Genomic DNA, 15,179 nt, shown 5'->3' with positions numbered 1-15,179 from the left:
GAGAGGGAAAGGGAGAGGGAGAGAGAGAGAGAGAGCAAGCGCGCGCTCGTGACACGTATGACACATCAAAGAGACTAATTTAACGAAACGGGGCTACGGGACCGCGATACCGCGACGCGACGCTACAGGAATCGGCTGTTCGCGGAGCAACAGCTTACATTTTGTTGCCGGCCACGCGTAACGACGACGACGATGACGACGACGATGATGAGCGACCGAGAGATCGCAGAATATCGCGCGCGATATATCGGACAAAGGAGCGCGTTGTTCGCGCGCGCGTTGCAGGCCTTCCTCGCCGCGCCGGTCGAGCGCCGAGATCCACCGAGATGTTTTCTGAACTTCGCCCGGCCGAGCTAGAGAAACCCGACGTGAGAGCGCATTCTCTCTTTCTCTCTCTCTCTCCTTTCTTTCCCTTCTCGTTCTCTCTTTCTCATTCTCTTTCTTCTTCCATCGTTGCGCGCTACTCTTCTGCGAGAGAGGTATTTCCGTCAGAGTAGTTCGCCGTCGCCTTCCGAAAGGGCGTATTAGGTCCTATTATTTCGCGCGAGTACCATTACGGATATAATGCCGCGCGCCGGCCTGGGCCTCTCTATCAAGATCGAGCGCGTACACAGATGGCCCGTATGAATGCGCCGAGAGAGAGAGAGAGGGAGAGAGAGAGAGAGAGAGAGAGAGAGAGAGAGAGAGAGAAAGAGAGAGAGAGAGTAGTAGTCGCGGAAGAGAGGCACAAAGGAAACTGGCGTGGCGGGTTGAAAATTTCACCGCGGTGGTTAGATAGAGATCGTAGCAATATCATTAAGCGAAAAGCGAATGCGTATAAGTGTACACCTTGGTTCTCCCGCGTCCTCTCCATCGATCTGTTAACAAGGGTTCTTTCAGCTAATCCATACAGCCGAATTTCCTCGGTAAAAACTCAAACGTTGTTTCTCTCACGCTTCGAGAACTCAAGCCGAATCTCTCTATTCAAGTTAAATCATGTGAACTTGCGTCGTTACCCGCGCTATCTCTAATAGTAATGATAATAATGATTACGCTAGCGCACTACAGCATGTACGGCATGTACGTTACTCGAAACCACGCGCAATAACCGAGCGACGATTTTGTACGTCAGGCAACTCCGTAATTAAGAGTTCCATTGACTTTCCGTATGGCATTGTGGCGGAAAGCGAAATAATCCCTTCACGTATCGCGACATTCTCGGGAAGGGTAGAGAGTCTCGATATTCCGAGATCATCTATTATTACGCTATTATACCCTGTCGCTCGCGATTAGGGCGCCTTTAATATTCGATGTTGCGCGCCGCTCTGTCGCGACAGACAATTTCGATGCTGGCACACGCGGCTGGCTGGCTAGATGGCTGGCTGCCTGGCTGGCTGGTTGGCAGGCAGGCTGACTGACTCTCTGTCTCTCGTCGAGAGAGAGAGAAAGAGAGAGAGAGAGAGAGAGAGAGAGAGAGAGAGAGAGAGAGAGAGAGAGAGAGAGAGAGAGAGAGAGAGAGAGAGAGAGAGAGAGAGAGAGAGAGAGAGGAGGACGTCTTTCCCGGCGCGGATACAGCGCGCGGCAGGACTCGTGAAAGATGTACGGCCCGAAGGTGTCTTCGACCCCGTTAAGTTCCCTTTCTCGACCGTAAAGGCCGAAGATGTGGGGTGCGAGAAGAGAATCGCAAGGGGGAAAACGCACGATCGATAAGAGCGCCTCGTAAGACAATTTCTTCTGGGGCGGCGAGATAGCGAGACAGAGATAGATAAAGAGAGAGGGAACGGGAGCGAGAGAAGCGGGCTTCTTTCTACATCGCCATTTTAGGTACAGGTGTATGCGTGCGCGCGCACGGGAAGAGAGGACGAGAGGGTGCGAGAGAGGAGCAGAGGCAGGGACGGTAGAGAGGTTCGGCGTGGGTGGAAGGGAAGAGATGAGCTCCCCTCCCGCGCGAGCGGCGCGGCGGGAAAGGAGCCCTTTTGCGAGAGAAACGATCGTGCGTTAGAGTCTCCCTGAAACGGTCTTATTTTTTTATAAGTTTCGGCGACCCCGTCGAAGGAGTCGTCCCGAAGGGTGCGCGTCTCGAGATTTCGTCCCTTCGTCAACGGACTAACGGCAACTGTGCGCACACACAAGGCACCCTTCCTTGGAACGTGACTGCTCCTTATACCGGGTGATTTTGCCACGTCGATCGTTAGCATCCGTCGAGATGTAGGACGAGAATAAAATACAAGAAGCAAGGGGAATAAATATATACGATACACTAATAAGATTACATTTAGAGAGAATAACAAAAATATTTAAAAATATTACATTTATGAAAAAAACTGAGAAATTCACGTTAATCTTTTCATGCGTTACGACGAGCCATATTCGTTTATGCCACGTACATCGCAACTTCGATCATTTGTCAGGTTTGGAATGCACGTTCGCCTTCTAAAATTCCCAATTTTTTTTACATATTATTATTTCATCGCGCGTTAGTTGCGCACTTCGTTCTGTCTCGGCCGTTATTTGGGCTCGCGATCGATGAACTTGAGCACGGATTTAAAGCTCTCGAAGCGCGTACCGGGTATCGATAATACGCAATCGGAGGGTATTGGTATCCGTAATACGCAATTGAGTACGGGCACGAGTATTTCGAAGCCCATAGTAGGCATCGATAATCGATATCGGGTAGATATCAACCGCCACTTTGAATTCTTTTGACTGGAGTTTCGCAGGTTTTTTTTATCCCGCCCGTCGTACGTAGCTCGATTTGTGCGACGCGCGCGTATCCGACGATGTAAAACAATATTTCAATTAATCATCTTGCGTGATATCGTCAGTCAAAGTACAATGAATCGTTGCGCGATTGGCTCTCTCTTTCTCCTTCCTGCATTGTAAATAGCGATATCTCGAATGAATAATTACGCAGCAGGAACAGATAGCAAAATCTCACTCTCTCTCTCTCTCTCTCTCTCTCTCTCTCTCTCTCGCGTGTTTTTTTTCCTCTTTAATTTTAACAGAATTTTAACGAACGAGAAAGATTTGAGCACGCTCTTAATTGTCAAATTAATCAACGTTAAATATTCACGGTTATTCCCACTTTTCTTACCTAAAATTTAATTATGTGGAAACATATGACGTCTAATTAACTTTTCGTGTGCCAGTTTCTACTGTTTCATTTTTCGTGCAAAAAATACTAGGTTTTATCTGTGGCCAGTTTAAGTATAAATATTTTTCAACTTCTTTTCTCTCTCTCTCTCTCTCACTCACTCACTCACTCACTCTCATTCAGTGCCTAAGGCTGTGAAATAACATCATTTTACCCGAAAGAACAACGTCAGCAGCTCTGGCATTTTCCGCAAAAATTCCGGTAGAGAATTCCGACATCTTTCACAAGGATTATTACCCTATGCAATGTCGATTATCGGACACCACTTTATAACCCCGCTATTATTATGATCGACGTAATGTTATTAACCAATGGAGAATCAATTAAAAACAGTGGATTTATATGCTGTTATAGATAAACGATTAATTGCGTTGCGAGGAATTAATCTCTAACGAGATAGATCCGCTGACAGGTCGATAAAGCGAAAGCAATTTTTCCAAAGCGGATCTCCCGTTTAAATCTAATTGCGCGCGACGCGCGGTGCATTCTGCCACCGTCGCGTCGCCCGCTGCCTTTTCTTCCACTTCTCTCGTTCTCTCGGAGAAATCAGCCCGTTCGTTAGCGGGACGACCGACGCTAGCCGCGCGACCGTAATAATTTCAGACGCACAAAAGAAGATAACGATCGAGAAGTGGAGAGCTAACCCGGAGGCTACCGAGAAAGAGAGAGAGCCGCCGCCACCAAATTAAAATCACACTAAACTACCGGCAGCATTGTAATTAAGTATTTCTGTGGTAAAAGATCCTTTGGAAGCCTGCCGAGAGAGCGAAATTCTCAGCTCCTTTCCCCTCTCTTTCTCTTTTTCTCTCCGTTTGTCCGTCTCTTCCATTCTGCGATCCCCCGAGTGCACCCACGCGCACGCACACGTGCGTGCACTCGCACGCGCACGCATTTAGCTGCGGAGCCGGTCTTCGCGTGTCTCTCTTTCTTTCGGGTCGCGCGCGCGTGAAATGCGCGCGCCGAGTCATCGCGCAAATATTCCTCCGTCCATGGTAGCCGCGCTATCGTCGTCATCGAGCTTAAAGGGAGGGGAACGGGAGAAAGACAGAGGGTGGAACTACTATAACGTCAATCTGTGAGGGCACTCGGAGTGTCCTCCTTCCCTCCGTAGATCGATCTAACGGCCGGCTCCTCGCCCGGCTTTCTTTACGTCTCTTCCCACTTCGGGCTTTCCTGCCCGTAGCAGCAGAACAAGGGAGGAAATGGCGAATTAGAGCGAATGGGAATGATAAGCGCCAGTGAGAGCATGGCAGAGGAGAGAGGTGGGACCGGAGAGAGATGGAGAGAGATAGTGGGCCGGAGCCCACACCAAACCGACGGTAAATCAATACTGACATCGCGGTCGTGAGGCCATACGCCAAGTCATCGGACGTACAACGAGTAGAATGCCTATTAAGCGACCAGCAACGCCGACAACTATTGGGAAAACACTCGCCAGTATCGCGGGTATCATTATTTGGAGATTATACTCCGGATCGATTACGTCGTAATATGTCTTCGACGACGCTGATGGTTTGGCCCCCGGGAGACCGTTATAGTTTTATCTTTTAATGTCGAATCCTTTAACGAATCTAAAGGGAGAATTTTGCACTGTTCTCTATACCATCTGAATGGTGAAAATATACATTCGGCTTTTTATTTAACAATAGAAATTTATAGATAAGCAAGAAATGCGCGGAATTTTACATGTTTGACATTACTATTCTGTCTATTCGCGATATAAAAATGACAAAATTTCATTCGCGCCCGATATTCAGAGAATTCAAGTCGCTTGAATCATCCGGATATTCCAATATTAGGCCCAGCGATATCCAAATATCGGAGTACGTCCGGAATTCGGAATTGCATTTGCGAAACCCGGTAGCGATACCGTTAGACACGCGAAGTGGTGTACTAGTATTGCGTTACGATTCCGTCGGAATCCGCGAGACGGAGAAAGACAGAGAGAGATGTCGACTTTATTTCTATTTTATGCCGCGCGAGTATTTCGGTTCTTCTCTTCGTGAGCGCGCGCGCGGCCTATCCTCTTTAAAAAGTGTATCGATTGCCGTCCCTCGCGGCGTAAAACGCGCGGAAGTGCCCGGCGCCTGTTATGTACCGACAATGAGAATATTACGTCTCCGGCTGTCGGGAGTCGCATACGCAATTTCTTCCTGTCGGACGGATATTCCCGGCTCCGCCGTCGCGGCCGTGGCGCCGTACGTACGTTTCGCCACGGGAGATGAGTTCGGTTTTTATCCCGACGCTAAACCTGAAGAGCTCTATTGTGCCGGACGCGGCGCGCGCGCGCGAATCAACCCTCCATTGAATCGCGCTGCCTTCCGGCAACAAATCAACTAAATACAATAAATCGTGCTTTATTAACGAAATCCGACATTTCGGACGTCTTTCTTTCGCTAGGAAATAAGCGTAATATTGCTACGGGAAATTACATTGAAGATTGAGTTATTAATAATTCCCGATGCACGTAATAAACGTTTACTTTCTCGCTCGGTCGCTTGATAATTGAAAGTGTCCAGGAATAAATTTATTATCTGTGTCTGCGTGAAGTTATTTATGAGTTAACGCAACATACGTTTATTCTTTTCTATTTTTGGGATGAGTCATATATATATTTAGATAAAAGAGATTTTGCATATCGCAAATTTAAACTTTTGGAACAATTAATATTTTCGTTTCTCATCGATATAAACAAAATCTTGTTATAAGAATATGTCAGGTGCACATAAGGTCACTATTTCCAACGTCTGTTAACTTCTAACCGATCGTTAACTTTCAAATAGCCAACTTCTATTGGCTATTCTGAAAAGTTAACGGTCGGTTAGAAGTTAACAGACGTTGGAAATAGCGGCTCTTAGTGCAACGAACGAGAGAACGCCGCGTTAGCTTTAAAAAGAAATTTTCCAAAAATCTGCTCTGAGTCAACCAAGTAAAAGAAAGAATGACTGGCGAAGTAAATGTTACTTATTTGGTTTTAGAAGAACAAATATTTCGAGAGATATGAGCGTGATTCTGTAATATAATATGCAAAAAGGATCTTCGGATCTTCGATAGAATGTATTCGCAGAATTACTGAGGCAGAAATATTACATCGACGTTGTCGTCGACAAGAGAAATAGACTCGAAAATCTCGAAAGTATAAAAGAAAAAAGACCCTATATATCGCTCGTGTACAGCTCTCTCTCTCTCTCTCTCTCTCTCTCTCTCTCTCTCTCTCTCTCTCTCGGTTGATACACGCTAGAAGCTGAAATGAAACGAGAAACGCCTAGGGGCGATTTAGCGCGAGAGAGCCACGAGCGCGAAGACTCGGCTCGTCGGCGAAATATGACAAGTCCGTAGGCGGTTTTAATTTCGCCGCGTGCACCGCCATTGTTTCCCGTCTCTCTGCACGACGGCGCGGGCGAACAAAAGAAAATCCGCGCGCCGGAGCCCGTGGCGAGGAGCGGCGTGTGCGGTGTGCGCGCAGGGCTCCGCTCTCGAGAACGGCGAGATAGAGCTTGTGAGATACGCGAGAAAAAGGGCCCCAGCGGAGAGTCTGCGGAGTCGACTCTCCGCCTCGACTCGTCTCGACTCGAGTCGAGTCGAGCCCGGGGTTCCATGCCGAGCGAGAGAGCAACGAGAGCATCCGAGCGCGAGATACCGGGAGAACGCCGACCCATAAATCACGTTATTTAATAGATCAACGGCGATGACATCTGTTGCGACGTAGGTGTAATGTAATTACGTGCCGCGGGCGGAGAAGAGGAGAAAGAGAGAGAGAGAGAGAGAGCGAAGGGGTGGAAAACAAAGTTTTCAGCGGGAGGGCGAGCGTCGGAATTAAAATTCGCTATTGGCGCAAGAGTCGATTTTGTAATTTCGCGTCGCGGGACAAAGCGGCGCGGCGCGAAATTTGCGTATTCCGATGCGTAACGCAATCCGTCGAGCGTTTTGCGACAATCGGCGCAAAGAAAAAAGAGGCTAATAAATTACGTATTCCTGAACGTGATTTCCGCGGGATTATTATCCGAATCCGCGAGACCAATGTATATTTGCATTTGATATTTTACATTTTACACGTGATAATTTTGGGCATTCCGGGGGGGGGGATAAAAGCGATATTCTAGCAAAATACCGAAAAATTAATCAAAATCATCGAAGAGGCTTTGTTCGATCTCTCTCCTCCTCCCCTCTGTATGTTCTGCCTTCGGGCGGTACGTATTTTCGTTTTAACTCGGAATTGATGAGAATTGTTGGTTTTGCGAATTTGGAGCGTTTAATAAAATCAAAGCTAAATGTTTTTTTTCCCTCCTTTTTTTTCGGCGGCGCGAACGCGATACGAATTTCTACGTCTCTACGTATATATCACAGTCGATGTCTCATGCGCGAATGTAAATGATGGATGGTACAATACCGCGACGCGAAATGAGGGTGTATAAACGATGGATCCATTTATAATTGCAAATTTCATTTCATGTTTCCATTGTGTAAAACTGCATTATTCCGCGCTTATGCAATTGAGCGCGCAACGAACGCCAAGCAGTTCTTTGTTAGGTTTAATGGTGCCCATCGATTTTCGTTGGCTCTCTCGAGCAATTTCTCGTATATATTAATGCCAATAGATAGGACTCTTCCTCTTTGCGCGCGCTTGTTCGGGACAAATCAAACTCCGTGGCAAACGGGTCTCGACGATCTCTCTCTCTCTCGCTCTCTCGCTCTCTCGCTCCCTGTTTCATAAACACGCGCGCACACACGGATACACATACGCACGCGCATTCTGTCGACATACCCTTGAGGACCGGAATGTGCGGCGCAGGACTTCGATTTCCAGTTAGTTAGGGCAGTTGCGATTTAAATGGCGCCATCGGAAATAGAGGAGGAAATGAACAACGCGCGTGTTACATCCACGTGCCGAGTTTTCCAAGTCGCCTACATTATTATTGCGCGTTGTACAGGAGACCTCCGAGTTGGAATTGCGCATTTAATTCTTCGTTTCGATCGCTTTAACTTTCACGAAGCTCCGTAATCGCATAAAATTCAATACCTGTTTCATTTAACACTGCATGAATAACAGAACGGAATTTTGCACGTTTTAAAAAAATAATGAGCGAGAGATCGTGATGTTTTTTTCCCCTTCAACTATCTAATGTGAACTTCAAACAAACATGAAGAATAAGAAAGAAACATCTTTATTTAGTTTATTAAATTTTTGAATAATATATCTATATGAAAATTAAATCTTTAATATATATTCAGATGTCTTTTCTCGGGTCTTAAAACTGATTGTTTTTTTTTCCTCGAACGTTTTCGAAGACCTTGGAGTGTTTACAGTGCATATGCATATCTATACAACGACCCTGTTCCGAACGAATAATCGGTTAACGCCGTCGAACTCGCAGTCATCGATGCATAAATTATTGGCGTGCAGTCACGCGGATCGAGACGAATTTAGTCGTTACGGCTTGCGATCTTAATCCGTCTAATATTTAAATATAGCTTTATAAATGAATAGCGATTCTAGTATTTTACCAGAGGTAATATCTCGCTAATATCAGGTTTGAAATTTTAACGAGGAGCTCTTTCGCAAATTGCAAGACGGTATATTTTCCCGGGGCAAATAAATTCTACTTATTTTAACGATTCGAGAAGTACCACACTAACCACACAGATGCAATTTATTGATAAACGCGCGGCGTGTATATAGTATATACGCATACGTGACCAATATAAATCTTCGCCGTTGGCGTAACCTAGCGCTATGCTGATTTATAGATATCGAGCGATTCTGCACGAGCAGCGACAGAAATCCGATTATGGCGGAACCGGCGGTGTTACACGAGCGTGTTTCGGGGTGGTATCGCACAATTTCGAGATCCGTAATCGAAGGAGACCCGGGAAAATTCGGAAAATTGATGTAACGTAAGTTATTCGTTAACTACAGGTTGTTCCTCGAGTGTGGGGAACGTGTTACGGACCCGCCGTTCTGTGTCCCGGGTTACTTTCCCATGGACGTAGAGGAGGGGAAGGGGGATGCGCGTGAACGTAGTTTGTTTCGTTTGCATATAAAGCGCGTATCCGTTTCTTTTCGGAAAATGCCCGGCGCGTGTTACCACTGTACCAACGCATGCACTTCTGAATAATTCAAACAAAGGATTAAGCGTCGTGCACCCAGCGTTGCTCCACCGGATGTCTAACCGATGTTAAGAACGGCATTCGACATCCCGGGCACATTCGGATCCTCGTTTAAATTTCACGGACTTAGGAAAGTTACGTTAAACTAGAGATCCGCGCCGAATTATTTTGGTATGCGCGAGACGTGACGTCTGTAAGTCTTCAAGCATGTCACATAAACGAAATTGTAATTGCTACATATAGTGCGTAATTAGCCATGTATAAATATGTGAAGAATAATCGTAATCGACGAGGAATATATTCTTATAGTTTTTCAGAATTTCGAGATCTTAAATACGGCGAGAAATTGTCGGATATTCAACATTGGACATTAATTTCCCTCGGTTTAGGTAACGAGGTGAGGGATTTTTGAAAAATCAAGATCGTTTACCGTTTCACATGAATAATTTATTCGCGTCTGTTTAAACAAAGTACTGGAAAGGTCGGAGCTCTGTTTGCGTTAACCTTGCGCGACGAACGCACGAGAAAGCTAAGTGAATACACAATGGCAACGAGGCGAATGACTAGTGAATATGACGCCTGGTTGGCCTTCCACGGCCAACTCCTCCACACACGGTGTGTCCTAGTGATAGCAAAAGTGGAAACTGGTATGATAATGAGTTGCAAACAGTACGAACCTCCTCGTACATGTCGCTTAAGGGGCTCATATAGCAAAACGGAGATTGAGCAAATTGCCGAGACATAAAGGCCAATTTAACTCTCGGCGATTTAAATTTAAAGGTCAATCGCTATCTAATCGTCGAAATTACACGCTTAAATTCGCTACCGGATCAAAGGTAGAGATTATACGGCATATACTCTCTCGCGTCGGATATTCGGTTTTTTAAATTAATAAAAGAATTTTATCGATGAAAAAATTTCGCGGTTTTATGAAAGATAGAAGTGGGAATTATACACAGCCGTGAAACTTCGATGTGAAGGTACAAATAGTTTGGATATCGTGTAGCTCTTCTTGCTCCCGCCGAAGTTAAAGCGAGCTCTTGTGCGCTCTTGTGTTATCGAGCTCTCTTTTTTTATCATCATCCGTCGTATACGCTTTCTGATTTCGACGGGGTCTCAATTTCTTACACGAGCGAGGTTATATTGCTGAAAAAAATAAAATAAAACATCCATGGCCATTATAACAGGCTAATAATAGGTGCACCCGTGTAATTTGCTTCGTCACTTTTCTGCTTCTCTTGTGCCCTCCTCCTTACTCACATTAGTGAGATCGGGAGATTGCACCTGCGCTTTTTTGCGCTCGTGAAAATAATCGGATCTGCTAATAGTGCGGCCTTTACGGGAAAAAAAGGCGAAGAGTCAATTTCAATTATTTTTTTATCGGAGATTCTGTTTGGAATTCTCTCCCTCTATAAATATCTATAATCTATACTTTATGTTAACAAGACTTAATGTGTGTTTTTCATCTCCATTCGTAATTTAGAGAATTAGATCAACATTACATTAAAATTTCAATAATTAAAAGGTAGATAATTGAAACCATTAATTCATCGACGATTGGATTTTATGTCCGTTTATAATCTCTGTTTTAAATTACATTGTTATATCAAAAATTACTGCTCGGAGAGAAATTACATATTTTGAATTATAAAATATGCAATTATACATTATATATCTGCAACAAATCCACCCTTATTTATTCAATCGCACTGTTTTTCCGGAAAAAAATTCGAAAAGTCCCTTTTTCTCACCTCTCATACAAGTATCGATTCTCTCCGCGCTAAAGTCATCCGATTATCGGTCTCTCCTTTTAATACACGTGTACGCGAGCGGAGGCACTTCGCGCGGAGGAATGCCCCGACTAGGCAGCAGCACGGTGCGCCTATCTAATAATGCGTGTAACCACAGGTAATCCGAGCCACTATCGATGACTAATACCTGCTCGCTCGTTGCTCCGCTCACACCGACGCGATGCGACGCGACGCGACGCGACACGACAATGTATAGCCGTCGCGTCGCGCCGCTCACGTACGTATGTGCACGTATGCGAACGAGCGCGCACGCATAATGCATATGGACGTTCGGCGAGCGACGTATACACCACGGCGAGCCCGAAATCTCGTGGCACGGAGATAGGACGCCAGAGGCGGCGATATTATCAAATTATATACCTGCACTACGTATACACCGGCGGCCAATAATTCATCCATAATTCAGTTATCTAAATAGGACACCCGCGCGCCCCACACATGCACACATGTGACTTTCGCGCTGGATGTCGTACACACGCGAGCGCACTGCACGTGCATTGCGGTGCCCGCGCGTGCATGTGCGTATGCGTCAAAGCGCGCTAGATGCGCGAGAGCGACGGTACGCGATGATCTCTGGTAGCTGTTAGAGCGAACGGCGAAAAAACTGCCGCGGAATTATCCTACCCGATGGACGTCGGATGGCGGTTGTGCACTCCCGTGCACGCCGAGTCTCTATCGAAACGCTTATCGCGCTTTTTATTAACGCCGCGATGCTATCATGGGCAGTAGTTAAAAAAATTTTCAATTATTTTATACTTTATTAACTATTCGCGCAGCAATCTATTAATTTTTTTTATTTACGTAGAAATAAACTTTGTATCCATGTACAATGTATTTTTGAGAGACGGTTTCTGCGCGAAAGAGAGAGAGAGGGATTTAAAAATTGAGAAGCAGAAGCTTCGAAAATCTCTTAAAAGACAGGAAAATGTGACATTAACACGACATGAAGCTCGCTAATAATAAACACGATGAATATTGTATAATAAATATAATTGCGCGTATATATATATATATATATATATATATATATATATATATATATATAAGTATAAATATAATTGAAAATAATTGTTTTTGTTCCTCTCGTTTTTACGTCGCTGTCAGGTTATTCGAGTTATTGTGATGCATAATTCGTACGTTCGTTATTTATAAAATGTCACGGCGAGATGCTACGTAATATTAGCCGGGGCGGAAAGCGCGTTGCACGTAGTGTGTCGCGGCAAATCGGTTTATGATTTGTTTACACCGCGTTGATGAAAACACATGTTGTATCGCATTCATCAATAAATCACTCCCTTCATCCACGCATAAAAACGAGAATAATTGAATTAAAATTAATTAATGCTAGAAATGCGATATCCATGGCATATGCGTCGCAAACGTCCCTGCATTATTTGCATTAATTCGTAGTAATGCGATTCTATATTGCCGCAAATTGCGGTGACTCGTAAACATGTCGAATCGAGTTTACATGGATTTAACTGCAATCGCGTTGACACAAATTACAGTTCGCGTCAACATAATTTTTTTTACTACAATAAACGCAAGCTATACGCATAATTCTTCTCTTTACATTTACGCGACGCGCAACGAGGGCATTAAGCGCTGAAAATTTTACGAGACGGCGCTTAAAAATAAGGCGGGTTGAAGCCGGATTTAATTTTCGTTTCTGAGCTGGTTTACGACCAGGTGTTTGAAAATTAACGAGATCACGGTGTGCACCTTTGCGCGCAGGGCCGCTTCCATACAAAATTGAGAAAGTAGAGAGATAGGATAGTCAACGCGGCAACAAGAAGAAAATTCATGGCGTTCGCGCGGCGAAGAAAGGCGAACTCGATCGCATGAGTACGTAAACAGCGGCTTCGTGATATTAATATTGGCAAGACGGCAGCTTCTTTGGAAGATTAATATTGGCAACGTGCCAATAAATTTATATGATCTCAGTGTTATAAGGTGGTGTCTCGACAGGGTAGTGTACACCGGACGGGAAATAGCGGCAAATTTATGTAAACCTTCTCAACAAACATCGATTAGCATAACCTAATGACGAGAACCTTCGTAAACGGATCTATAAGGCCACTTTGAACCAATATAGCGAAGTGCTCTACCTCGATAGAAACATCATTCGAATAAGAGAGCTAGATTATTTCTTCGAGCAAACTCGATACTCTTACTTATCGAAATGTCACGAGGCATTAATTGGACGTAATTAATCTCCGTTACCGTTTATTTTTATTTAAGACGAAATAAGTCAACGCGATGAAAGAACGCGATGCCGTGCGCGTCGCGGCGAAAATATCTCTAGAAGGGGTGAACTAATTAGATTGCCAAGACGACACGACACGCCGCACGTCGAGAGATTCGCTAAAGAGTTCTCCGTTCCCTTTTTTGCTTTCAGGACAGCTGAAATGTCCACGGATAACCGAGCACCCGTCCGACATAATAGTCGCGAAAAATGAGCCGGTGACGTTGAACTGCAAGGCGGAGGGTAAGCCCGAACCGGTGATAGAGTGGTACAAGGACGGTGAGCTCGTGCAGACGTCGCCGGGGGACGCCAAGTCACATCGGGTCCTGCTGCCTACGGGATCCCTGTTCTTTCTCCGGGTGATGCACGGCAAGAAGGAGCAGGATGGCGGTGTATATTGGTGCGTCGCGCGGAATAAGGCTGGATCCGTCCCGAGCAGGAACGCCACACTCACAGTCGCAGGTAAGATAGCCCCCGTCTCTTCTCTCGTCTCTTTCGCCGCGTCTCCTTTTTACGCCCGGATTATACCGGGTAGCGTGTCAGACACCGCGAGGGAGACCGCTCGTTAAACTCGGAACGAATTGAATCCCCCGTGAAACGGGCTTCTCGCCTCTCAAGGAATTCCACGGTTCTCACACGAGTCCGTTATTGTCGATCAAACAGTCCGACGATTCCGCGAAGAGCGACAGTTAAGCCGGGGAACGAAAGCTCTCCGGGACAGCATGGCATCGACCGGTCGCGCGCGTACACTCGCGTGAACCGGCGCAGTATGGATTAGCTATTGTCGCTGATACGACTAAGCGCGCTGTCCCTCGCCGGTCTGTAATTATTTTCCGCGCGCAGGTGTCGATTAGCGTAATCTTGTAGCCGGCGCCGAGCCGATAAGATACCTCGGGTCGTTTCTATGGAAATCGCGATCGGCGAAATTCATCTATTCGCACTCTGCCAAATAAACTTCATGCGCGATGTGTTCACGGACGTGTAAAGCAAAACCGTTGTAACCATTTAGCTGTACGGTCTCTTTGTAGCTTTGTACATTATCGCGTAGATCAAGCGCCGGTAATTTTTCAATGTCAGTTTACAGTTCAAGGGATTACTCTAGTTGATAAATCGGTTGAATTAATAAATCGCCGAAGCGTAAACACAGTTCATGTGTAAAAAAAGAGCACGCGAGCATCAATAAAACGTAATTTTATACTCGACGGTAAAATTTTTAAATTTTATATACGACTTCATAATTTTACGCGGCGCATTTTGCCTTATCTCGAAGTGCCATTCGTTACAGTCCCTTTCGCGCTCCCACTCTCTTTTTACGATAATCTCATACATACATTTCTCTTCCACTTTTTATAAAATATAGTCAAATAATAAAGATTAATTTTGCTCTGTTACGCCGCAACGTCGAGCTTAACGAGGAGATAAAATATTCAATGACTATACTTCTCGAATGCGTATATCTTACGTCGCAGAGAAGTAATTTACTTTCTCGTTTAAGTTTCTAATTGAACAATTATATGGGAAACTGATAAGCGGAAAACAAGCGCTTTCATAATGCGTTTATCGGCCAAATTCCGCACCGGTGTATTCCAATCTATTCTCAACCGTGTTAACAAGGGAACGAATGAGCTCCTCCCCCTGACGGCAAAAATGGTTGCATCCGCGACTCCGACGCCGACGTCTTCCTCGGTGCTCCCTCCGCGAGCTCACGAGAGCTCCTCGAGTGCCTCGAAATGACTTCTCTCACCTTCGTTCGCTCGCTCGCTCGCTCGCTCATCGCTTGCTCGCGGGATTGCGAGGCAAGAGTTGAACGGCGGCGGCGGTGACGACGGGCGATAGCGTGCGGTGTTGGTGTCACACGAACGAAAAGGGACACCCCGTATGT

The 15,179-nt window shown here is 45.6% G+C and overlaps 1 protein-coding gene across 1 annotated transcript in view; it reads left to right on the top strand.

Annotated features, from left to right (window-relative positions):
- Positions 1-15,179, top strand: part of LOC143899694 (roundabout homolog 2) — a 97,291-nt gene that overhangs the window by 10,474 nt on the left and 71,638 nt on the right. The window contains exon 2 of the mRNA XM_077410162.1: positions 13,451-13,759. Coding sequence (XP_077266288.1) covers positions 13,451-13,759 — 309 coding nt within the window. The remainder of the gene's footprint in view (positions 1-13,450; positions 13,760-15,179) is intronic.

This window comes from Temnothorax americanus, unplaced genomic scaffold, assembly GCF_048541705.1.
Source record: "Temnothorax americanus isolate GAGA-0224 unplaced genomic scaffold, ASM4854170v1 Scaffold28, whole genome shotgun sequence".
In the NCBI taxonomy this organism is placed as follows: domain Eukaryota; kingdom Metazoa; phylum Arthropoda; class Insecta; order Hymenoptera; family Formicidae; genus Temnothorax; species Temnothorax americanus.
The sequence above is the reverse complement of the archived record's forward strand: the minus strand, read 5'-3'. Positions and strand labels throughout refer to the sequence as shown.